Source organism: Rhineura floridana, chromosome 4, assembly GCF_030035675.1.
Source record: "Rhineura floridana isolate rRhiFlo1 chromosome 4, rRhiFlo1.hap2, whole genome shotgun sequence".
Classification (NCBI taxonomy): Eukaryota; Metazoa; Chordata; class Lepidosauria; order Squamata; family Rhineuridae; genus Rhineura; species Rhineura floridana.
In genome coordinates this window covers 129,499,412-129,526,739 of record NC_084483.1, presented here as the reverse complement: position 1 = coordinate 129,526,739, position 27,328 = coordinate 129,499,412, and the positions used below count along the sequence as shown (strand labels likewise).

At 41.4% G+C, this 27,328-nt stretch overlaps 1 protein-coding gene across 21 annotated transcripts in view; it reads right to left on the bottom strand.

Annotated features, from left to right (window-relative positions):
• The window catches only part of AFDN (afadin, adherens junction formation factor), a 206,453-nt gene that overhangs the window by 137,016 nt on the left and 42,109 nt on the right, over nt 1-27,328 (bottom strand). For 12 of the 21 annotated variants that reach the window (XM_061624395.1, XM_061624376.1, XM_061624386.1 and 9 more), the window contains exons 2-5: nt 23,567-23,762; nt 9,482-9,597; nt 7,036-7,196; nt 4,341-4,501 (exon numbers count right to left, since the gene is read on the bottom strand). In XM_061624395.1, the coding sequence (XP_061480379.1) occupies nt 4,341-4,501; nt 7,036-7,196; nt 9,482-9,597; nt 23,567-23,762 (634 nt within the window). The remainder of the gene's footprint in view (nt 1-4,340; nt 4,502-7,035; nt 7,197-9,481; nt 9,598-23,566; nt 23,763-27,328) is intronic. The other 9 variants (XM_061624377.1, XM_061624387.1, XM_061624389.1 and 6 more) reach the window with 3 other exon arrangements.

Sequence of the window (27,328 nt, the reverse complement as noted above, 5' to 3'; positions counted from 1 at the left end):
TGTGAATATGTGAAGCACAGCAACACTTTGCAAAATATACACTAAAAAACTCCAAACAATTGTGGAATAATGGCACTGACTATTCTGCAGAATAGTCTCCAGTGGACATGAGGAGTGTCTCAATTTGCACAAGATAAAACAGTGGGAGGTGAAATATATTCTAGCAAATTTCTAGGTGTGCTCTATGTTTTAACTGACCATGCCCACCTTTCCTTAAGTGGAGTAGTTTAAGCAAAGCAGGCTGAAAACATGCATCTTGGGCAAGCCAAGCTTGTTTTTTCCAACAGCTAGAGTCATTGCTTAAGTAGCAACACATTGTAATCAGTCTGATTTTACATCAAACTGCAGTTTCAGAGTCAACTGTTAATACACTCAAAATAGAAATAGAACATTACCTCCAATTTGAAACACAAAAGGCTGTCTTCACCATCATATGACATTGAGCAATAAAAAGGCTTTGAAATCAATAAAAATAAATTTGACACAGTTTTCTAGGATGAATAATGAGGGAAATAAAATTTTCTAGATTAGATTCTCTGTAGAAACATTAGTAACACAGAAAAGAAGCAAAGTAAGAAGAACACCAACAAGCATACAAAAATGTAATTCTCCATCTTTGGAGATGGCAGGTGTTACCACCACTCACCATATGCTCAGAGGCACATTTGACCAAATTCTTCCAAGCTATGCAGGAAGTAGATTGGACTGTGAAAGACCAATCCAAATGGTGTTTGCATTTTGACAAATTTGTAGGGCAATGCAATATGTCAGAGAAGAGGTCAGGTCTCCTGTTCCTATGGTGCATTCACTATAGCTGCCCAATTTCCCTGCTTTTTAAAGTTTGATAGAAATATCTGTGTACTATAGGTACATTCTTAAACCACAAGGTTTTTTGCCTATTAATTAATTAATAACTACATTCTTATTCTTATTAAATTTATATCCCACCCTTCCTACCACAAGAAGCCAAGAACAGCATAGGTTAACTACATAGCTTAAACGTAGCCATAAACTAGGAAATACTTTATAGCCCAGCAGGCCAGCCCCTTATCATCCTGAACCCCCACAGGCCAATTGACAGGTGGGTGGGGCAACCCATATGGCAATCATCACATCAGTTGATTGACACCTATCAAAGTCCCTTGCAAAGCAAATCCCAAACACCTGAAAATCAGGTGGTTTTGAGTCACTTTGGAAGCACTGTGAAAAGACTTTGCAAGTTCTGTGCTCAGTGTTTCCCAAATGATCTATATGTCTCTAAGTGCAAAGATAGAGAAGGTCAGTGAAAAGAAAATTTCGGGAGATGGAGTAGATCTGAACAAGGAGGAAACCACTGAAGTGGTAATCAAGCAGTTAACAGCAGTAGCCTCTTCTGCAGGTGTAGAGAGAATTCCTTTGGACTAATTCATTCTAAATTGAGAAATAAGTTGGGAATTGAAAAAGCAAGAAAGCTTGTATTTCTTTTCCAGGCAATGAACAAGTAAGACACAAGTGAAGAAGATGAAGACTGAGTTAATTGTACCACCCAATATTTTCTCATGTTGACTTGACTGAAGTTGCTTAAAGTTTATTTATTTAAAATACTTTACATTTATCTAAAAACTGAAATAGTTAACCATTCAAAAATCCATATGCATTTTTAATGCTGTTGTTTGTTGGAGAAGAAAACTAACCAGAAGAATAAACAATCTTTTAGTACACTTTAAAAGCTTGTTTGGGTGGTGGTGATTCTGGCACATCATGACAAAAATATCATGATTAATTGAACAGTTGGAGCTGGTTCATCTCTTGAATGACTTCACAAGTTCATTATGCTTTAGTACTAGAATGACCAAATTATCATCCCATTTTTTGATGAAAATTAATCTGAAAACAATTCAGAATAATTGCTTAGTGTATACCTACTTTCTAATGTAACGCATATACCAGAATATGTATTAAGGTTATATTAAACAATAATGGACTTCTACTAAAAATGATTAAATACAATCTTCCTCACTAGTGATTTAAACTGATTTAAATATTTATAATTGAGTCCTTTAGAGAAGCAAATTAAATAATGATTTAAATCAAATCAACTCTGCTTTTAAAGTCACAAGTTCTTTCCTGACCACCCTTTCTAAACCAAGTTTGTTTGTGTGTCTTATGTGATTGGACGAAGAGGAAAAATTCTGAATCGCTCATCAATATAAATTGGCTTTGCGCCTCACAAGAACAGATCAGTTAAATACCAAAATGAAGATATTAATATTCTATACAAACACGCCCCATGACAGATAACATATTTAAAAACCAAGAATACACTAGAAGACCAACAGTGCAATCCTTTTTGCATCTACTGAAAGGTCTCATTGAGTTCAGTAGGACTCACTCACAGGTAAGTAGAGCTGTCGGCTGGCTTAAGCCCAAGTCACCAAAAGTCAGCTGAAACAGGAAGAAATTTACACAACCTTCTGAAAAATACTCAGGCTTTGAGTGCTGATTATGTTCCTGATGGGGTCATGCTTTCCCTGAAAGAACTGGAGATACGCACGTGCAGGTGGCTGTTGGACCCAGCTTTGCTACTTGATTTTAAGATGGCAGCTGTGGCCAGGAGTATCTTTTCTGCCAGTTCACTTGATGCATCAGCAATACCCTTTCTTTGAGAATAAAAATGTAACTGTGGTAACTTATAGATTGGATGCTGCAGTGTGCTCTAAGAGGTTGCCCTTGAACAGTGTTTGGAAACTCCAGGAGCTAGTGGCTAAACTCTTGCGAGATGGTAGCTGGAGAAATCATATGGTATCTACCCTTAAGGACCTCCACTCCAGTTTGTTTCTGAGCCCAATTCAAATTGCAAATGTTAACATTTAAAGTGCTAAACAGTCTAGGTACAGCATACTGAATAAATACCACCTCCCATACGATGTTCCCATCCTGCTGTGCCTTGAAATCTTTGGATAAGCCCTGATTTCCACATGCTAATTGTGAAAAACCTAATTATGGTGACTAGATCTAGGGCTTTTTCCATAGGGACACAGCAGTACGCTATCTTTGAAATTCCCTTCCCAGGAAACCTTATTTAGCCAGCTTCCTCCTGACCTTCAGAAGAATAGCAAAAACTTTAACCTTTTTATTTCAGAGGGTCTTTGGAAGAAGGTTGACATTGGTTCTGCTATGTTTTTGATCATTTAATAGATCTCCACTGGTTGTGATATTAACCTTCATTAAATACTACTACTACTACTACTACTACTACTACTACTACTACTACTACTACTACTACTACTACTATTATTATTATTTATACCCTGCCTTTCAGCCAAAGGCCCTCAAGGCAGCTTACAAAGAAAAATAAACACAGGTATAAAAATACAATATAAAAATACAACAAAAGCAATACAATTTACAAAAATTAAATTAAATAACTAACATTATAATAACAAATAAAATTAAATAACAAATAACATTACTTTCTAATAAATACTGCACTTTATGTAGTAAACTAGCACAGTAGGGCTAAGCTAAACCTTTCTCTCTACTGCACTAGTTTTTTTAACACACAATCTTACTGCAGTTTGAAGTAGTATTGCCTCTAAATTCCACCAATTTTCTCTACCAGGTTTATAACTAAAAGTACAGTTGCAGGTTCCTGAAGGCTAGCACTTTCTTTATCAACCATGCTATTCCTACACTGCTCCCCCAGTCCCATATCTCACTGCTTCCCCTTTCCATGTTTTTCTTCCTCTTCATTCTATGTGTTTGGGGTTGGACCAATTGTTGGTGGTGTGATGGGCAGCTTCTTGTATGACTTCATCCTCTTCCCCCGGATGTGCAGTGTCAGAGCGCTTGTCTGTCCTCAAAGGTGACTGGCCAGCTGAAACCAGTGCATCCCCAGAGCCTCCTGGGGAAGCTTACTGAAGGACAGGTGAGTTGCGGAGATGACATTCCGAGGTTGAAGATGATTCCCATTTGGAGCTATAGGGAAGCGTCGGTTACTAGAACTTTTAATACTGTGATTTTATTGTAATTTTGTTATGTGTAAGCAATTTTATTTTTAAACTGGATAAATTTCTTGGGAATAAACAAATCTTTGGTATACAGGAACCCTTATTGTGGAGGACACATCAAAAATGCCTATATGTGCCTCTGTAATTCAATCATACTCCTGAATTGTCTATGAGGCAAGGCAATAAGGTTAATGGCTATACTAGAACACAATGGATGAATGGGCTAGGGTATTTGGGCTTTTATACTTCAAACACTTCTGAAGTATGCCCAAGATGACTAATGGAAACCAGTGCAGACTCTATACTTTCACTCATCAGACAAATATTCTTGATTTTAGTTTAAATTACCACCTGAATCTGGTCTGCCATCAGAACTCCGGAACTCTTGCATTCTCTTCTCTAGTTTTTGCTGTCTCCGTCGTTTCATTACCACCTCTGGATTAGATATTGTGCGAGTGAAACTGGTCTCAGGCATATCTTTGTAGACCTCTGCTGCAAGACGAGAATTCTCACTGCCAAGAGTAATTTAAAGTATCACTGAAATATCTTATTTATTTCAACAATTTATATACCGTTTAACACCTTAGTCTCTAAAAAGTGTACAATAAGGTTAAAAAAGATACAGTAAAGATTAAAACTAACAGAAAACTTACTTAAAATGTCTGCTAAAATAAAAAAAGATCTTCATGAGGTACCAGAAGTTCAACAAAGAGGGCAGGGGGTCTGTCTGATCTCAGTTGGAAGGGAGTTCCACAGAGCTGGGCCCATAATATTGAACACACAGTTCCTGGTGGATATGAGCTATGCATCCAAGCCATGGGGGAACACTAATGAAGACCTCAGTGATCAGGCAGCGATATGAGTAAGGCGATCCTTAAGGTACCCTGGACCCAAGTTGTTAAGGGCCTTGAAAATCAGTACAAAAACACTGAGCCAATAGCATAGGGACAACAACGTGCAAGCTTTTAAGGACTTATGTGCTGTCTGTCTCAACCAGCTTTTTGCACCAGCTGGCAAAGGGCAGCCCTACATAAAGGAGATACTGCAATTATCAAATCTTGAGGTTACCAGTCTATTAATCACTGTGGCCAAGCTATCCTTGTCCAATAACAGCTGTAGATGGTGGGCCAGCCATATGCTGGTAAAAGGCACTTCAAGCCAGAGGTTATCTGAGCCTCCAGTAACAAGGATGGATCTAGGAGCACCCAAAACAAGCCTGTTCTTGAAGCATACAAGCGCATGTTACCTATTCTTCTCACTCAAAATGTAAACAAAGAACATAAAACATGCATCAGCGGGAGGGCTGTTCCACTAAATTGCCAGATAATTTTACTACATTAGTCTTAGAATGAACAGTATGCTCTCCTGCAGCACTACTTCAACTACATGTTGAGTGGATCCAAACTTAATCTTCCACAAGCAAAAGGGCTCCTTCTGTCCTAGAAAGGCTTTTGATTCAATGGAGGACTGATGATGTGCTTACAGTGTCATGTATATTTTATCTAGTATGTGTCTGCTGACTATAAAGTGGGTGATTAATATTCTCAGCTGCCTTTAGAAAGCTAGAGATGGATTTCCCATACTGCCCAAATTCCATCTTTAGACACACACACACAAATTTACATGATACCTCCCAAAAGGACCTACATAGAATCGTCTTTTCTTTGTTGCTATAAGAATAGGTTTTAAAACAGAAGTAAAACTAAATTACTTCTCCCCATTTTGGTGGCCTTTGGGAGAAGTCATACCTGATCAGATGAAATACATAATGGGCACTTTACAGAACCAAAAGAGGAACTTTGTCAAAATGAAGAGAAGAGACATTTCTGGGAAACTGAAAACTGTGTAACTGACTACTCAGGGCCGGTGACATATAGTGAGACAAGCATGCTTATAATCCAGTGGTGTGGTGCTCTAGAATGGATCAGGGGTTTCTGCTGAAAATCATTCCCTCCTGGCTGGTTTTTGCCCCCAAAGGTGCTGACTAAAGTAAAAAGCACTTTCAGGATCAGGACCCTGTGGCTGCTTTTTTCCCAAAAATAGAAGTGGCCAGGTTAAGCATGCTTATTTACCTGTGTGTGACAAATGTAATTGTGTAGCTTGGCAACATAAAAAAAGTATCAGCTATCAAAATGATTTTAATATTATAAGAAAGGTGGTCACATTAACCTGCCAGTGTATATTCCCCTCATACACTAGCTGTAGCAGAGAACAGTTACGTGTTCCATGGACATCTCACTAAAGTTAAGCATCTAACATTCTCACATACAGCTCAGTCTCTCACTATGTTGAAGCATCCACATTCTTTTCAAAAGAGCACTGAATCCATCAAACGTGTGGAATCTCAAGCTGTTATCTCTGGGTATTGCTAGGCAAAAGAAAGGGGATCTTCTCTTCTCTTTGAGGAGTTCCAGAACACTCTCCTCCCCCATTTTGTCAGCAGAGCGAAATGAAGTGAACAGCACACATGGCAAGAGAATTCCTTTCAGGCTGGAACAGTGTCTCACTGATGCTTCTGACTAAGAAAAGGCTCATAGATAACATTTGCTAAAAAATACTGAAATATGAGAAAGGGATCATCAAGCACCCTACAAGATAAATGGAGCAAGAAGATATCACATTTTATGTTCTTCCCGCATTTGCTCCCATATTGTAAAGTATTTTGAAACAGTGAAATAAAATCCATTTTTAAAAAAGTATGCAAGAGACAGATTAAAAATATTACTCCAACTACAACACAGCCTTCCCAATTTCTGTTTTTCAATACATAATATAAATATGATCACACAGAGTTGGATCCAGAAAAGCACAACTAGTTCTGCTTGTGCAATGGGCTTTTTACTTCCCCTTCCTCCTCACAGCAGCCCCCTGCATCCCCTGAAAATCCACTCTCAAGGATGGAGCACTGGAGGCTGGTCACTTGAACTAGTGGAATTGCCTTTCTGCTCATGTAAGATACCTTTGGACCCCATGTATAATTCCCAAGTACCAAGTATTCATCAATGTACAAATTAGATGTCCCATTATTTCATGCACTGATACTTACACATCATCCCCATGAAACAGCCCATCATTGTCTAAAGCTTGCCGCAATGCTTCTTTGTCCCGCCTCTTCTTTTCCTTCTTTTCTTTCTTTGATAAAGTCCGTTTGAAGTTCTGGATCACTCCCTCTTTCTCTTGTTTTTCAGGGCCATTGCTCTGATTCTTCTGAAACAAACCATGTTTAATATTATGATCACATTGATTTCAAAATGAAACCTTATTTCATGGTATTTGGAACTGATACATAGAACTGAAGACAATTATAATTTACAATCTTGACTGAGAGCAGAAGAACCAGAATATACAGCTATAGCAGGCTAGATTTATCTTCTCCAAACAAGTGATCTAAACAAGTGATCAATGTCTCCTCCAAACAATCTGATCAATGCTGTGCATGCACAGGCTCACATTCTGTAATTATTTTTTTAAAAAATTACAGGCAACACTTACATGAGTGGTGTCTCATGCAGTTTTAGAATACAGACCCAGAAGCCTAACACTGTGTGCTTAAGGCCTTAGCTAGATCCAAACATTGGTGGAGGGGAAACAGTTTAATTCCAAGCATTCCCAATTGATCCATATTTTCATTCTAAACCTTTACTACATAATAATTAGATGTTCTCTGTGACGAACAAAAGGGAACAAATGAATCCAATATAAGCATTAGGGCACCTTACTACACATTCAAAACAGAACTTATTTTATTGCATTTACCTTCCCATGTTCAGAGAATATACAATAATCATTTTAACAGTAATCTGAATGTGCTGTATTACAAAAAACTGAGCTACTTCTCAACAGGCACATGAAAGCTCACTTACAGAAAAATGATCACATACTCTACTACAAGCAGTGAAATGGATATTCTAGCTTTGCAGCTTAACACAATCAGAATTCAAAATATACTATAGAAAGAATTACCTGTTTTATTATTAATGTGCTCCTTAATATCCTGTCCTTGCTGCATAAATTTCATCATATTCGTTTGGTTTTAGATTAGTAACAGTTAAGGTTATTAGAGTACAGTAGGCCCCACTCATATGGCAGGTTAGGTTCCAGACCCCTGCCAAAAAGCAAAAACCGCCAAAAAGCAGATCAGCTGTACCGCGGGGGCCTGGAACCTAACCCGCTGATCGTGCCGGAGAAGATCAGCTGTAGAGCGCTACAGCTGATCTTCCCCTCCTCCGGTGCAATCAAATCGAGCGCAGGAGTCTGATTGTGCCAGAAGAGGAGATCAACTGTAGCACGCTACAGTTGATCTTCCCCTCCTACAGCGCAATCAGATCGAATGCAGGAGTCTGATCACGCCAGAAGAGGAGATCAGCTGTAGCACTCTACAGCTGATCTTCCCCTCCTCCAGCGCAATCAGCTTAAGCGCAGGTGTCTGATCGCACTAGAAGGGGAGGAGATCAGCTGTAGAGCTCTATAGCTGATCTTCCCCTCCTCCGGCGCGATCAGCTTGAGCGCAGGAGTCTGATCGCACCAGAAGAGGAGATCAGCTGTAGCTCTCTACAGCTGATCTTCCCCTCCTCCAGCGAGATCAGCTGGAGAGCGGGGAGCTCCAGCCCCCCTCCAGCTGATACCCCCTCCCAGCGCTGTATTAGCTGGGTGCCGAGAAGTGGGGCCCTACTGTATGAGAAAATTAAGTAAAAGTTCCCCTACTTGCACAAAAATGACAAATTTCCCTAATGTAGCACTGTGCAGTTACACGCTAGCCATGCAATAATCTGAATCTTCTTTATGTGAAAGTTTATATAGTAAAAGATCCTCAGAAGTGCTAACAGTGGTGTCCAGCTTTTTAAGTATGTTTTCTAGCAACCAAGGCAAACTGAAAAAGCAAATGCAAACATGAATATTCACACAAATTCATCATACACATAAGCACAATGTGAATTTTGCCCATAGCCAATGACTGCTCTGTACAAGTTTCTGGAGTTATTTAACCAATCTGACATGTCAGCCTTTCCCAACCAGTGTGCCTCCAGATGTTGTTGGACCACAACTCCCATCTTTCCTGACCATTGGCAATACTGGCTGAGGCTGATGGGAGTTGTGGTCTGACAACATCTGGAGGCACACTGGTTGAAAAAGGCTGCCTTAACAAGTCGTCAGCTGAAAACTCATTGACTGCAAGCAATACTTTGATAGTTTAACTTAACATGCTGATCATGGAAGATCTCCCCAGAACCATTTATCAGTTAACAGCCTCGTGTCAACAGCTAAGTAAATAGTAGTAGGGATGTGATCCCTGCTGTCTGCCCAGCAGTGGCAACAAATCAGATCAAGTGGTTTGATGACACACACTTCAATGGAGAAGGATTATACAAAATTCTGTCATATATACCTACAACAGATTACCAGTATCGTTTTTACAAATCCAAAGGCAAATTTTGAAAACTCAAATGCATTTACAAAAATATCTAAAAGATTTTTTTATTGTTTTCTTTTACCTTTGGAGGAAGTGCATCATTTTCATTCTTGAGTACAAATCTTCCTTCACGGTCATCTTTGTTCCAATTTAACTGTACAACTAGAGGCTTCTCATCTATATCCAATCTTCTTTCTTCTTCAAAATATGAAAGAAAAAAAGCATAACTAATGGTTACTTACTATCTTGAGATCAACAACTGCAGCAGCACCTTTTAAAAACAGCACCTTTGAAACTGTGACAAACTTTGCTGCCATCTCCTGTGGTGAGAGAATCCTTCATTTTGGCATCCTTAAACCTTCAGCTCTTATCAGAGATAGCCTTATCTCAGGATTAAAGGAGCAGCATATTTAACCCTTGTGCCAGGCTGCAGTTCAATGGAAGGTGCTAAAATGGGGACAAGGGTTTCCCATGACAAGTGCCTGAACAAGCACATTTAGCCCAGTAAAAGGGCAACATTGCTTACTGCTGCATATTGCTCTGGTTACCAATAGAAGGGGTAATGGTGAGGCAGCAAGGAGTGACAGATTGGCTCTGCTGCTGCACTCACACTGCACTGAGCTCCCTGCCGCCTTACCCTTACCCCTTTCATATTGGTAACCAGCTGTGCAATGTGGTGTTGTTTTAAGTAATGCACCCTGTCCAACCCATCAGCTGCTACTAATTTAACCCTTGGAAAGCACAGCAAGGGAAGGAGAGAAGACGAAGGGATTTCCTGTACAACTGCTTGAGTAGTGCATTTATTCCCCATGGCTGCAGTTCAATGGAAATCAAACATTTTTGTGTGCTTGTCTGCCTTTGCAACTTTTGTCTTTATGGAACTCCTTTAACTGCTTTGCAAAAGCCTACAGTTCTGTGGAACACAGTTTTGAGAAATGCTAATTAATATATTACTCTTCTGAAGCAAGGAAAGATCTTATCAGATCTTTAAATGCAGGGGTAGCCAATATGATGCCATCCAGATGTTGTGGACTTCAGCTCCCATCATCCCTGACCAGTGGCCATGATGGCTGGGGTGATGGCAGCTGGAGTCTATAACATCTGGAGGACACCATGTTGTCTATCCCTCTTTTAAAGAATATGAATCGCTGGCAATTTGTGTCAGCAGGCCATTCAAAGAATACCAACACTTATACAAGTCCAAAGGCTCCTGTTCAACCCCAACTTTTAAAGATACAGAAGACCTCTGGGAGGCACCAAGAGGTCTTCTGTATCTTTAAAAGTTGGGCAGGGGGAAGGGAGAATTCCACCTTGTGGTTTTTCCCATTACAGTGTTGCAAGAACACCTGCACTTGGCTGACTTTCTCTTCTCCTAAAGATACAGGATCAGGATCAGGCCCTGAGCCTGGCTACCCTCAATACAATAGCACCTTCCCTAGATCAACTTGACTCAGCCATCACCAGCAATGCCTCATCAAAATTCAGCTTCAGTTTACTGGGTCTTATCCAATCCACTACTACACTAAGATACCAACTAGTTCATAGTCAAGACTCACTTTCCTAAATCAGCAAGAATGAAATAGAGTGCCATCTACACAGTTATGGCACCGAACTCCAGATTTCCAGGCATCATCATCGTGCAACAGATTATAAAAATTTAAGAACAGTACTGGTGAGAGGATAGAATCCCAAGGCATTATATGCCAAGGTTATTTCTTAAAGGTTGAAAGAATAGACACCTAAGTACCAACCAGTCAAGAATAAGTAGAACCAGTACAAAGCAGACATCCACATGCACATTCTTTCAAGCAGTCCAAGAGAATCCAGAGATCAATCTTATCAAATATCTCTGAAGTCCTTAAGCAGCAGTAGTTTCATACTCCCTTTGCTTTCCTTCTTGATGCAGATTATTTTAGTGGCCCTGGTATACAATTTTAGTACCAAATTCTGGTACATGAAGCCTGACTGAAACACTGAAGTCTTTCTTTTCTAGAATATCTGGATATTTTCCAAAAAAGAAATATTTCACAATTGAATAAAATACTTTAAAATAATTATTTAACTGCAATGTTTACATGGAATACATGTATGTAAATCCTTGGTATATTACAACCTGAAAAAAGAGAGGGGAAAGGAGAATATTCAAGAGTAAGAAATCACAGTTTGGCTTAACTTTTGATCTACTGTTGTTTCCAATATTATACTTGGGTAATCTATACAGATGTGCATTTCTGAGCTTTCTGTGGAAATGCAACTTCTTTTTGCATGATAATATTGAGATCTACATATTGTTTCTAGCATGTAGACAGAAAAATTGTAAATTTACTTACCATGAATTGCTTTTTGCAGGCTGGAGTGGAGGAGATTCTGTTGATAGGGATGATCCTACCCAGAACTTGGAAAAGTTACTTTTTTGAACTACAGTGGCCATGCTGGCTGGGGCTGATGGGAGTTGTAGTTCAAAAAAGTAACATTTTCAAGCTCTGATCCTCCCCTCTGAGAGTGACGAGAAGAGTGCTTTCTAGTCTTCTGCCTCCTCTCTAGGGGGAGAAGCCATCCCTCTCATCTCACCAGATCAACTGGCAGAGCGAGACAATTCCTCCAGCCCTAACACACCCATAAACAACACGGGAAAAACAACCCCAGAACTACAACTGCCAATAAATGAGCTTAAAACAGGAACTCAGAAGGGCCCCAGCCACCATCCACTCCAACCCAGTAACCAACTGAATAGAACAACTCCCACTAAGAGGTGGGCAAAGTGTCCGCCACTCCAGTCTACAAATACTAATTCATGGTAAATAAAATTTCCACTTCTGCCAGATTGGAGTGGAGTACACTCAGTTGATAGGGATATAAAAGAGCAGTCCCGTTCAAGGATGGGCTTCCTCCGCAACCTGCCTATGGAGGAATATGGAGGAATGACCCCTTGCACTACCCTCCTTCTGAATGTAGCTTCGGAAGAAGAAAAGACATCTACCCAATAGCGCTTCATAAAAGTGTGCACTGAGGCCCAAGTAACCGCCTTAAAGGTGTCAACAATGAGAAACACAATTCAGAATGCAGTTGAGGCAGTTGCTCCCCTCAGTGAATGAACCAACACCCTGCTAGAGGCTGCTTACCAAAGGCCTCATAGGCTGTCCCAATAGCCTCTCTCAGCCAGCTAGCAATAGAAGAGGTAGAAACTTTATTGCCAGCTGAAGGCTGACAAACAGGAATTCTAATTTCAGATTTCCTGGGTTCTACCAAGCTGAATCACAGGGAACAGCAGATGTCCAGGGTGTGCCAATTCCTTTCCTGTGAACAGGAAGGATTGGAACAGAATGAGGGCAACACGACCTCTTGGGAATGGTGGAAAAGCAAATTAATATTTGGGATGAAGGAGGGATCAGGCCACAGCACCCACCTTGTCTGAATGAAAAATGCACAACTGAGGGTTAAAAGACAGGGCACCCAGCTCTGAAATGCACCTAGCCGAGGTGATAGCCACCAAAAACATTGTCTTGAGAGTCAGCAACTTAAGAGAGCAAGTTGCCATGGGCTCAAAAGGCAGGTCAATAAGTGAGGTAAGAAGCCAACTGAGGTTCCAATTAGGGAATTTATTAAACATCTGTGGCAACTTAAGACTTATCCCCTTAATGAAGCATTTGTACAAGGGGTGCGCAGAAAGCACCAGACCTCCAAGACTGGCTAAAATGCTGCTAAGTGCTGCTGCTTGGCATTTAATTGTGCTGCAGCTTCAGACCCTCTCCACCCCCACTTGAAGGAAACCAAGCAAAATATTTACAACCTGAGGTGAGTACACCCTGTTAGTGGATGCCCACTGGGACGAGAACAGAGTGTCAAGAACACCCCCAGAGAAACCCAGCTGCCTCAGCCAGCCCCTTTCAGTCTTCAGGCTGTCAGCTGGAAGAAGTCTGGCCATGGGTGAAACACTTGTGACAAAGCAGGTCCTCCCTCACTGGAATCCTCCAAGGTTCCTGAACAGACAGGTTGAGTATTTCCGGAAACCGTGAGTGACAAGGCCAGTAAGGTCTTATCAGAATCATCTCTGTGCTAAATTGATGCACCCTCTGCAACAAGCACTAAATCAACAAGGGAGGAAATGCATAGAGAAGCCTTTAAATATGTACCTTAACTCTCTTTTTTGAGCATTCCGTTATTGTTATGGTTGATTTAAATTTTACAGTGTTTGCTTTTGTTTACCCAAAGTTTTTACTGGGGAACCACTATGGCCTGAGACCAACATGGCATAGATTCTTGCCTGAGACCAACATGGCATAGATGTGCAACAAGTGCAAACTCGTGGCACTGTTGGAAGAAAAAGTGAGAGGCCTGGAACAGCGGGTGACCACACTGAGGACTATAAGAGAAGATGAAGAGTTCTTAGACAGAATGCTGGAACAGCAGCAGCAAAGAGAAGTGGAGGTGGAAGAACAACAGCATGTAGTAGCAGAAGAGGAGACTGCTTTGGAGAGGAACAATGAAGTGGAGGAAACTCTGTGGGAAAGGGTGACAGTTAGGAGCAGAAGAGCTAGAAGACGCCCTTCCCCAGTGGAACTATGGAACCGCTTTCAACCACTCAAGGACGAGACTAGAGAACAGCCTGTGGTGGAAGAATTACAGGAGACCCCGTGTGACAGCGAGCAAGAGGCTGAAGCTCAATCAAGCAATGAAACCACACCCCACTATTAGTGCTACTGCGTGGGATCGAAACCCAAGTATGCAGAGATGATTGATCGACTCACCAGGTATGCTGTCTACTGGGAGAACCCATTAGAGATGTGACAGAAGGGTTGCCATCACTCATCAAGCTCACAGAGATCCCTTTCTCCTCATCCATGTGGGAAAAAATGATACTGCCAAACAGAGCTATGAAGAAATAACATCGGACTTTGAAGCTGTGGGAAGGAAACTCAAGGACTTTGGGGCCCAGATAATTTTTTCATCCATCCTTCCAGTACTTAGAAGAGGAGTAGAAAGGGAATAGGTATAACTGAAACTTGGTGGGAGGTCTCCCATGACTGGAATACAGCAATTGAAGGATATAACTTGTTCAAAAAGAACAGAAGGAATAAAAAGGGAGATAGAGTCGCGCTATATGTTAAAAATATATATCCCTGTACAGAAATACAGGAAAACGTGCTTGGTAGCTCTACTGACAGTATCTGGATTAAAGTTAATGGGGCAAGTAATAAAAGGAATGTGGTTCTTGGAGTCTACTACCGACCACCCAATCAATCAGAAGATGAGAATGTAACTTTTGAAAAGCAAATTGCCAATGTTTCAAGAAGGCATGATGTAGTAGTAATGGGGGACTTCAATTATCCCAATATCTGTTGGGAGACAAATTCTGCCAAACATGGCCACTCCAAGACATTTCTGACTTCTGTTGGAGATAACTTTCTCCTAGAGAAAGTGGAGGAAGCAACCAGAGGATCAGCTATCCTGGACTTGATTCTAACCAACAGAGATGATTTGGTGGATGAAGTGGCAGTTACAGGAACTCTGGGGGAAGTGACCACACCATACTTGAATTCTTGATTTTAACAGAAGCAAAAGCTGAGAGTATGCGCACCTTGGATTTCAGGAAAGCTGATTTTAATAAACTCAGAACAATTGTAAGTACAGTTCCATGGCAAGCGACCCTAATGAGAAGAGGAGTCCAAGATGGGTGGGAGTTTCTAAAAAAGGAAATTCTAAAAGAGCAATGGAAAGCAATACCAACAAGGGGAAAAGGGGGAAACAGCAGAAGAAGCCAATGTGGCTTCACAAAAAGCTTAGAGAGGACCTGAAAACAAAAAAGGACACATACAGAAAGTGGAAAGAAGTCCAAACCACAAAGGAAAAGTACAGGTAGGTATCATGGAATTGCAGAAATGGGGTCAGGAAGGCTAAAGCTGAGAATGAGCTGAGGTTAGCGAAATGCTAAAAGCAACAAAAAAGCTTTCTTCAGATACATCCATAGTAAAAGACAGAGAAAAGAAATGGTGGCACAGCTACTCAATGAGGATGGCAAAATGATGACAAAGAAAAGGCAGAAGTGCTCAATTCCTACTTTGGCTCAGTCTTCTCCCAAAAAAGGGTCTATGACCCTCCCGGGAACATGAAGTAGAAGGGGCAGGATTGGAGCTTGAGACTGATAGACAAACGGTCAAGGAATACCTAATCACTTTGAACGAGTTCAAATTGGCAGGGCCTGATAAACTGCATCCTACAATATTGAAGGAACTGGCTGAAGAACTCTCAGAACTGCTGTCTATTATCTTTGCGAAATCATGGAGGACTGGTGAAGTGCCAGATGATTGGAGGAGAGCTAATGTTGTCCCTATCTTCAAAAAGGGCAAAAAAGAGGAACCAGAGAACTACAGACCAGTCAGCCTAACATTAATCCCTGGAAAAATTCTGGAGCAGATTATAAAGCAATCTGTAAGCACCTTGAAAACAATGCAGTGATTACTAGGAGCCAACATGGATTTATGAAGAACAAATCCTGCCAAACTAATCTTATCTCATTTTTTGATCGGGTAACCTCCCTTGCAGACTGTGGGAATGCTGTGGACATAATATATCTCGACTTCAGCAATGCTTTTGACGAAGTTCTCCATGATATTCTGATTAGCAATCTAGCTAAATATGGGTTGGATGGAACAACTATCAGGTGGATCCACAGCTGGCTCCAGAATCGTACTCAAACAGTGCTTATCAATGGTTCCTTCTCAAACTGGGCGGAAGTAACGAGTGGGATACCACAGGGCTCGGTCCTGGGCCCAGGGCTCTTCAACATTTTTATTAACAACTTGGATGAGGAGGTACAGAGCATGCTTATCAAATTTGCAGATGATACAAAATTGGGAGGAATAGCTAATACCGTGGAAAACAGAAACAAAATTCAACTTGATAGGCTGGAGCATTGGGCTGAAAACAACAGAATGAAATTCAACAGGGATAATTGCAAAGTTCTACACTTAGGAAAAAGAAACCAAATGCACAGTTATAAGATGGGGGATAGCTGGCTCAGCAATACAACATGTGAGAAGGATCTTGGAATTGTCGTTGATCACAAGCTGAATATGAGCCAACAGTGTGATGTGGCTGCAAAAAAGGCAAATGCTATATTAGGCTGCATTAACAGAAGTATAGCCTCCAAATCATGTGAAGTATTAGTTCCCCTCTATTCAGCATCTTGAGCACTGCATCCAATTCTGGTCTCTGCACTTCAAGAGGATGCAGACAAACTGGAACAGGTTCAGAGGAGGGCAATAAGGATGATCAGGGGACTGGAAACAAAGCCCTATGAGGAGAGACTGAAAGAACTGGGCATGTTTAGCCTGGAGAAGAGAAGACTGAAGGGAGATATGATAGCACTCTTCAAGTACATGAAAGGTTGTCGCACAGAGGAGGGCCGGGATCTCTTCTTGATTGTTCCAGAGTGCAGGACACGGAATAATGGGCTCAAGTTGCAGGAAGCCAGATTTCAAATGAACATCAGGAAAAACCTCCTAACTATTAGAGCCATGCGACAATGGAACCAATTACCTAAAGAGGTAGTGGGCTCTCCGACACTGGAGACATTCAAGAGGCAGCTGGACAGCCATCTGTTGGGAATGCTTTGATATGGATTCCTGCATTGAGCAGGGGGTTGAACTTGATGACCTTGTAGGCCCCTTCCAACTCTACTATTCTATGATTCTATGAGAAAACGGAAGGATGTAATTTTTAAACGAGACAAACAACATGCCCTGGTTGCTTGGGACTCTAAGGATTACTTGACAGAAGTGCACAAACACTTAGGACAAAGGACATATTATGTCCCATGTAATGAGGATCCATCATTAGTGGTAAGAAGAGATACAGCAGAAATCGAAGATGAAGTATTGTTGGAAGGTTATATAGATAAAAAATATGAATTTTTATTGGAAGTTGAAGGAAGAATACCGGTATTCTACCTTCTAGCAAAAATAAACAAAAGGGATCATTCCAGTGGTAGCCAGACCAATAATATTTGGATGTGGATCAATTTTGGAACCCATGTCTGAATATGTGGACAATTTTTTGAAACCATTCATGCCACAGATACAATCTTACTTAAAAGACACAGGTGACTTTTCAAAATATTTGGAGACAGTTACCTTGAAAGGACACCTTTGCTAGTCACTATGGATGTAGAGCACTGTATACGAACATATCCCAGAAATAAGCTATTTTTACTATTTTTAAATTGGTTTTGATTCCTTTTTATCTAGCAGTATGATTGGTTTTAATATTGGATGTAGTTTGTTTCATTTTAATGTAGATTCTGTATGTTTTAATTATATGTGCTTTTATCTGGAAGCCGCCACAAGTTTCAGTATTGGAAGGATGGCAGGATATAAATAAAGAATAACTAAATAAAGAATAACTAACTAAGCTATGGAAGTGACTGAATCAACTTTAAATAAGAGGGGAAACTGTAGAAGTCCACCAACTAGCTTTATCTGCTCTCTGGCAGAAGTAGCATTCAATTAAAAAATATTTTTGTTTCAGACTCAATATTACTGGAAACTATCTGGAGCAGCTATGGGCTGTAAATTCACCCCAGAATTGGCAAATCTATTCATGCAGACACATTTAGGAAACCAACTGATATAAATTCTTTTTTGATATATGACAGTTTCCATCCCAAATCTATAAAAATAAATTTGTCATATCCACAAATGATCAGATTAAGAAGAAATTGTGGTACTTTAGAAAATTTTGAAAGCCAGTATATTGATGAAGCAACTGCTGGAAAGGGGATATTCCAAGAAATCCCTTAAACAAGCTAGATATAAAGCTAGGAGGATAGAAAGGAAGGAGTTGCTGAAATCTAAAGAAAGCAATACAACTGAAACTAAGATTTAAGTTTTGATAGGTACAATAGACAAATCCAACAAATTATGCTAAAATACTGGAATTTACTATCTGATATTCCTGGCTGTAAAGATAAACCTCTATTTGTATACAAGTGTGCTTCTAATTTGTAAGATCTTTTAGTTCATAATGACACAAAAAAAGAACTTATGAAATCAAGTGTATAGTTCCATTAAATAAAGGTACTGGAAATTTCCAATGTAATCACTGTAGTGCATTGCTAATTTATACAGCCACAAGAGTAGCTGTATACTATAAACCAATGAGGATTTTTCACATTTCGCAATGTTAAATTGAAAATACCCCTCATGCCATTCTGATGCTTCCCATAATCTCATTTCAAAACAAACCTTACAAAATTTACAGTCCTCAACTCAGAAACGCTTGCTTAACAACCCTCTCAATTTTCATACACAAAACAGTCAGAGAGAATACAGTTCAAAGTGTAAAAAGAGAAGGGGAAAACCCAGAGCCCTTTTGGACTTTTTTCTCTGAGGTCTCATAATCTGTTGAAATTCATTAAAAATCAGACACGTTCACAGTGTACCTGTAATCTTAATACTGACATTGCTCCATACTCTGACCTTCATCTTCTGCAGTTTAAAAGTTTAAAAATTGCCTGGATGATTTTAAATTAATTTAATAAATTTTGGCTGAGACCCTATGATAGCATCGGGCATGCTCAGCAAGAACCAACTGTCAGAGTTCTAAAAGCCGGACTCACAGCTGCTTGGCTTGCCTAATCAGGGGGCCACACCCACACCAGACTTTGATTTCCCTTGAGACAGTCATGGCTTCCGTCAGAGTTAGTGAAGGGTGCTGAGAGGAGACTCCCACTGAGAGCAGACTGGTTTAACAGTCAGCCACTCTGATTGAAGTCTGTGAGGGGAACAGGGCGTCTCCTACCAACTCTCAGCACCCTTCACTAACTATACTTCCCAGGATTCTTTGAGAGAAGCCATGACTGTCCAGAGTGAAATAAAGGCCTGGTGTGGATGTGGCCAGCGACAGCTTTGGTTTAAATTTGGGTGGGAGGCTACATGCGCCTGCTGTAGAATAAAAAGGTGGGGGAAAGCTGAAAAGCAATGATTCTGTTCACAATGTTTTCCATTTGGAAAGGAAAGGGGCTTCCCTACACCCAGTGTCCACCCACCCCATCTCCTCCCCTCCCCTCCCTGCCCCTCCCCCAGGTCAGTGTTGGACTACAACCTGGGAGACCAGGATTCGAATCCCCACACAGTCATGAAGCACACTGGGTGACCTTGGGCCAGTCACTGCCTCTCAGCCTCAGAGGAAGGCAATGGTAAAACCACCTCTGAATACTGTTGAAAACCCTATTCATAGGGTCAACATAAGTCGGGATTGACTTGAAGGCAGTCCATTTCCATTTTCAAACATGATTGCACAGAAATAAATCCCATTGAACTCAAGAAGTATGCAAATGATCCAACGCACCCTCCCTTCTTTTTCCTATCCCCTCCCACTTGCCCCTTCCCTCCCCCTTCCTTTGCCCCTCCCTACCCATCCCCATCCCCTTCCAATCCCCTCCTTCCACTTCCCCCTCCCCCCTCCTCCTCCCCATGGTCAGTTTTACCTATCTTAAGTATGATTGCATGGAAGTCAATACCATTGAACTCTATAAGCATGCAAATGATCAAACCTGCCCTCCCCTCCCCCTTCCTTTGTCCCCCTCCAATACATGTCTTCCCCTTCCCCCTCCCCCTCCTCCTCCCCCATGGTCAGTTTTTCCTATCCTAACCATGTCTGCATAGAAGTAAATCCCATTGAACTCAATAAGCATGCAAATAATCAGACCAGCTTTTCCCCTCCTTCCCCTCTCCTCTCCCTTCCTCCTCCCCTTCCCTCTTCCTAGTTCCTTCTCCCCTGCCCATTCCAGCCCTCCCTCCCTCCCCCCCGGTCACTTTTACCTATCCTAAGTATGATTGCACGGGAGTAAATCGCACTGAATTCAATAAACATGCAGATGATCAAACCTGTCCTTCTCCTCCCCTTTCCCTCCTGCCTGCTCCCATCCTAGTCCTCCCCTCCCCCCTCCTCCTTCTCCCCATCCCCTGTGGTCAGTTTCACCTATCCTAAGCATGATTGCAGGGGAGTAAATCCCACTGAACTCAATAAGCATGCAAATGATCAGTCCGTTCTCAGCAAACTTCGACAGGATCCCATTTCTTACCTGCCGGATTAAAAAGCAGGGAAATTCAATAACAGGCAAAAAACCTTGCGGTTTAAGAACACACCTATAGCCAACAGATATTTCTATCAAACTTTAAAAAGCAGGGAAATTGGGCAGCTATAGTGAATACACCAGGGGAGCAGGAGACCTGGCCTCCTCTCTGAGATATTGGACGGCCCTACAAATTTGTCAAAATGCAAACACAATTTGGGTTGGTCTTTCACAGTCCAATCCACTTCCTGTATAGCTTGGATGAATTTGGTAACATGTGCCTCTGACCACATGGTGAGTGGTGGCAATACCTGCAATCAGCCCAAACAATAGAAAGAAGACATGTGCTGTGCTGATCTTGTTTTAGCAGGGAGGAAGCAACATTATTAAAACAGTTGATAACAGTTCAGATGGTCACTTTAAATATGTCTGATTTCCTTTGCAATTTTAGTGACGTTTCCAATAGGAAATCATTTTCTTTTGTTGGTGTTTTTGTGAAGATGTGAAGGACAGCAACAGTTTGCAAAATTTACACTAAAAAAACTCCAAACATAATTGTTGAATTATTTATTTATTTGTTTATTACATTTGCATACCACCCCATAGCCGAAGCTCTCTGGGCGGTTTACAACAAATAATGGCACTGACTTCTGCAGAATAGTCTCCAGTGGACCTCAGGAGTGTCTCAATTTACACAAGATAAAACAGTGGGAGGTGAAATATATTCTAGCAAAATGCTAGGTGTGCTCTATGTTTTTAATTGACCGTGCCCACCTTGCCATATATAAAGTGGTTTAAACATAGCAGGCTGGAAACATACATCCTCATTTTTCCAACAGCTACAGTCATTGCTGAAGTAGCAACATATTGTAATCAGTCTGATTTTACATCAAACTGCAGTTTCAGAGTCAACTTTTAATGCACCCAAAATAGAAATAGAACATAACTTCCAATTTGAAACACAAAAGGCTGTCTTCACCATCATATGACACTGACCAATAAAAAGGATTTGAAATTAATAAAAATAAATTTGACAGAGATTTCTAGGATGAATAATGAGGGAAATAAAATTTTCTAGTTTAGATTCTCTGTAGAAACATTAGTAACACAGAAAAGAAGCAAAGTAAGAAGAACACCAACAAACAAAAATATAATTCCCTATCTTTGGAGATGGCAGGTGTTGCCACCACTCACCATATGCTCAGAGGCACATGTGACCAAATTCTTCCAAGCTACACAGGAAGTGGATTGGACTGTGAAAGACCAACCCAAATTGTGTTTGCATTTGCACAAATTTGTAGGGCAGTCCAATATCTCAGAGAGGTGGTCAGGTCTCCTGTTACCCTGGTGCATTCACTATAGCTGCGCAATTTCCCTGCTTTTTAAAGTTTGATAGAAATATCTGTTGGCTATAGGTACGTTCTTAAACTGGAAGGTTTTTTGCCTATCAGTGAATTGTGTTAAGCTTAAAGAGTTCATTAATCAGGTAGATAATAAGAAGTGTGTCATCAGAGAGTTCTTTAATTGTAGCACCAAAAGAGTTTTATATGTTATACAGTGCCCGCGTAAGGGGGGGGGGGGGAGAGGGAGAGAGTGTGTTTTGAAAGCAACGAACAGAACTTCACCCAAGCTTGCTCTGGTTCCCCGTAAGGATTCCGTTAATCACCTAAAGATATATGCACATAATTGTGATTAACAAAACAGAGATTTTTATTGTAATACCAAAACGTTTCAGCTTCCGCCTTCATCAGCTGCTAACATACAAATGCTGTATGCCGGGGGGAGGTGCCATCCCAAGAAGCTGAATGCCATCCAGGAACCACTGGGGAATAGCACTCCCACTAAACAAGCACAATCCAAAATGGCTTTCCCACCAAAACTGTAGTAGCGCTAGAACAAGGAAACTACAGAGCTGGAAGCCAGGGAGCTCAGTCTTCCCTCACCTTGAAAAGGGTCCTAGCAGCAGCAGCAGGAAAAATGAAAAAAGGGGACACACACCCCTGCACTCCAAACCCCTTTACAATCAGAGGAGGGGAGAATGGAGATGATAAAAGCACAAAAAAAAAATCCTAGGGACACAGGCACACCTGTGCCTGGGGAAAAACTCACATTCACATGCTGACAAACAACTAGGAGAGAAGGACTCATGGAAGCAAACAATGCCTAAAGCTAGACAGTGGAAAGGGCTGCAGAGCAGGCCAAATCCATATCCTGTCTCACCTACAGACAGGGTTAGTCTGGTGAGAGAGATGGCTCCTCCCCCTGAAGAGGAGGCGGAAGACTAGAAAGGGTCCTGCCTGTCACTCCCAGAGGAAAGATCATCCCTATCAACAGAGTGTCCGCCACTCCAGTCTGGCAAATCAGTAGGTAATGTAGAAGAAACAAACTAGTATGTTCCTTCATACCAACTCCCATTAGGAGGTGAGGTGCCACATTTTGTACCATCTGACATTTCCTATCCATGTTTAAGAGCTGTTTTATTAATCAATCCTTCAGAATACAAGGATTCATATCATCATTACTGTGTGGATTGACAGCTGGCATCAGTTAATGAAAAGTCCTTTACAGCTGTAAACCCAACACTGTGGACATGTTTCCTTAAAAAAATATCTCCAGTCCTTCAAAAAGCAATGTAAGATCTTCCTCTTCATTAAGGCACTTGAAGACTTTCTTTCTGAGCCCACATCTTAAAGCAGGTATGAAGAACCTTTGGCCCTCCAGATGCTGCTGAACTACAATTCCTATCAGTCCCAGAATACATGGCCAATGATCAGGGATGATGGGAGCTGTAGTTAAGCAACATCCAGAGGCCCAAAAGTTCCCCATACCTGTCTTAAAGTGATACATTTTGAATCTGAATTTTGCAATATTTCTGTGTGTGGCTTTCTTATGTTTTTATGTTGTAAGTTTTTAATATGCCATCTTAAGATGACAATTTTGTTGTTGTTAGTAAATGTAACGGCCAAGCTGAGGGAAACTGCTTAATCTTCTAAGACAAATTTCACTTTCTCTCTCTCTATGTGTGTGTAATAAATATAGATAGGAGTTTTAGGTAGATAAAAGTTTTAAATAGCCCAACCATAATACACTAACCTCCACTGACGTGCACTTCATAAAGTGAGTATTTAGGGGATGATAACATCCGCATATCTGGCCGAAATTTCTCTGCCAGTGTTTCTATCACGTCCTGAGTTGTTGCAGTACTAGACACACGGATGCACTTCGTTGCAAAATTTCCAGCGGCTTTGTCTTGAAAATAAAATCTCATAACTCCATGAAATTCTAGATCCTGTAATGAAATAAAATAGAGTAAATGACATTTTCCCCATTGACTTTTTTATGTTAGAATTTCTACATATTTATCAGTGATTTTGCATCTCCAGTACACCACGTTCTTCTCAAGTATTCAACACATTACAAAGCAGAAAACGCATATAAGCTCAAGGAACAGTCTCATAAGTTTACTTTAACACATTTGGAAATAACAGGTAACTCTAAAGCAGGTACCTCCTGCCCATACACCTAACATAGCCTGGTCAATTTTAAACAGGTTTAGTTCCCTATTAGTACAACAGTACAAGAAACAGTCTAAATGAAGAACTCCAACTGAACTGGCTTGAGAACTTGACCACTAGCCTGTTGTAAATTTTAGTGCTTTTCACGAAAGACAAGCTTACTGTTTCTTAAGCAACCTTTATCATTGTGACTGCATTAAATTAAGATACCAAACAGTCACTAGACTGAAAGGTCACATTCAGATGATAATTCTATGCATCATAAACCATGATTCATGAAGCCTTGGATGAATACCACGACTACACAATCCTCACCTGTCCCGCAGTGCAAAGATTCTGGTTTGCACTAAGTTAGAGTTCCCCCTTATTTCAGAACTGGGAAACTCAGGCTTAATGTTAGTTAATAAACCAAGTAAACAAGCCTGGATACATTTCTAGTCTCCCTGAACAATTTCTTAGCAATCTGAGCTCCATCCCCAACAAGGCCACTGTGCATTTTTTTAAAAAACAGTGATCTAAAGGGTGGTACATTCAGTTATATTAGGTGCAAGTATTTCTAAAAAAATTAAAAGTTACACAAACTTTCGAATCCCCTTAGTTTGTGAGTGCTGGAATGTTTGTAATCACCCATATTCCTGAAGGATCTACTTGAACTTGTACACTGCCTTGCATTTGGAATTTGCATTTCTGCTTGTTTAATTTTAGGCAGGCACCCTGAACTCTTTCTAGTATTTTTCCAACTCCAATTATGTTGTTCCAGGAGATAAAGACCTCCTAAACATACCCTTCTGTGCCCTGAGAGATTTGCTCCTTTTCCTATGCAAGACTTTAGAAGGAGACTTCAAACCAAATTGTTATTTCAAAAAACAGTACCTATCTCCCAAATTTGTGAGAAGCACGCACCAAAACCCACATGACGCATCCAGAGTAATGAAGTATTTTGTCCCTGCCAACTCACCCAAGATTTCTTCCTAGTGGGAACTGGAAAATGCTCTCTTTACATAAATATTTAACTGTCTGGGGTGTAGAAAAAGGAAATCCACCCCCTTCCCCCCTATCACCAAAGCATGAGCCCATTCAGTAGGTTCTTCAATCTTATCTATAATTTGGAAGTCCACCAATTTATTCAGTTCATTTTTAATGTGTTTTTTTATCACAATGCAAATGGAATATTTCTGGGGGAACGTATGGTTGGTACATTTGATGTAGTCAGCTTTATATTGTTTTCCATGCCCCTGAAGTGACAGTCCAGCCCAGCATGAAACTGTGCTCTTCCTGGGTGAGAGTCTGTGGGGAGTGGTTTTTATCCCAGGTGAGAGCTGGGGTGTGAGTCACATCCAATAGTTTTCTTTGTGTAACGGCCTCCTAGTTTGATGTTCCCTGCCACCAACTTCTGCTGTGGATCTTTGTCTACTAGCGGTGAGCCAGGGAAGTATGTGTCTTGGCCAGAAACAGAAGGGTTCGGAATAGGACTGCTAACCCTGTGATGGTAGGTAGGGGGAGATATGGTGGTGGGCAAAGGTATAGAGGGGGGAAGAGGAGAGCAAGTTACATCAAAGTGTAGAGTGCATCACCAATTTACCAGTATAACCAGTAGAGTCCAGTAGCGTTTTAGCTTGTGTATCAGTGCCAGTCGCCGACCGAAATAATAGACCATCAGCCAAGTCTTTAAGAAAACAAAACTTTACTGTTTTCACACCGTGCTCCGTCTCTTGCTTACCAACCAACTCTATAATGCTTTCCTATTACCCCCACACCTCTGTGTGCTCATTGAAGCCTTTTTATTGCTGCTTCACTTATCAGTTACAGCTGCAGCCTGACCTTGGGCGTTTCTGCAAAGTGCTGTCAATTACCGGCTTCACTGTGTCTTTAACTCCTAACAGTCTTGTCTGGAACTGGCTGTGTTGCCCACCTAAGCCTGACACAAAGTCCTTGCCCCCTCTGCTTCACCTGCTGTGTCTTAGAATTTAGGAACACCAGTCTGCCAATCCCCTGGCCCTGTGGTGGTATTGATAAATGCCAGAACTGTCCAAAACTCTGTCATCCATGATCTGATTGTGGATGAGAGGCAAACTTGGCATATATAACTGAGACATGGGCGGGTGAGTTCAGTGGCCCAGGGCTAACCCAGCTGTGCCCGGCTGGGAACTTGGTACAGCACCATTCCAGATCAGAGGGACAGGGAGGAAGAGTTGCAACCATCCATAAAAATTCCACGACCCTTACCAGAAGACCAATACACAGTGTGTCTGGACTTGAGGGACTGTTTGTGGTGTTGGTCCAGAGAGACAGAACAGGGATGTAGTTAGTGTACCATCCACCCTGTTGCCCTACAACCTCCTTAACCAAGCTGGCGGTGTTGGAGAACCCTTTCACAGTGGTGGTGGTGGACTTCAATACCCATGCTGAGGCTGCCTCAAATAGGCCAGCTCAGGACTTCATGGCCTCCATATATTAATGGCCCAACACATGTGGCCAGACATACCCTCGACCTGGTCTTTGCCACAGAGCGGATTGGTACTAATCTGTTGATTGGGAGACTCACTGCAAGCCCATTGTCACGGATGGACCATTCCCTAGTAAGGTTTGGGTTGAATGTACCTTCTCCACTCTGCAAGGATGGGAGACTCATTGAGATTGTCCACCCTCAGACTTATGGAATCTGATGGATTCCTAAATGCTCTGGGGGATTTTCCAGCTGGCACGGCTGGTGCTCCTGATGAGGCTCTTGTCTCACTATGGAATGGTGAGATGTGTAAAGCCATCAACACAATTACTCCTGAGTACCCCCACTGTCGCTGTGGAACACATAGGTCACCTTGGTATTCCAGTGATCTGTGTGTGATGAAACAGCAGGGTCGGCAGCTGGAGCACAGGTGGCACAAATCTTGGTCTGAACCTGGCCAAACACAGGTAAAGCTGTACTATTGTGCCTACCATGTCGCAGTGGTGGTAGTGAAAAAAACCTACTTGTCTGCCACCATTGTGTCTGCAAGCAGCCAGCCAGCAGAGCTTTTCTGAGTGGTGAATGGGCTTTTGTCATTTGACCAAGACAGCATTGTTCTGACACCCTTGGAGGCCTACTGTAACAACTTTGCAAGGCACTTTAGGGACAAAATCAATCCGATTCAGACAGAGTTGGATGTCATAGTTAGAGCAAGTCCAATGGAGGCGTCCAGAGCACTGTCTGTTCCACCTGTTTTTTGGATCAGTTTCAATTATTGTGGCCTGTGAATGTGGGCAAGCTGCTTGATGAAGTGTAGCCCACCACCTGCCCCCCTGACCCTTGCCCATTCTGGCTGCTCAGATCTAGCCATAAGGGACTGACTGGCTTGGTCCA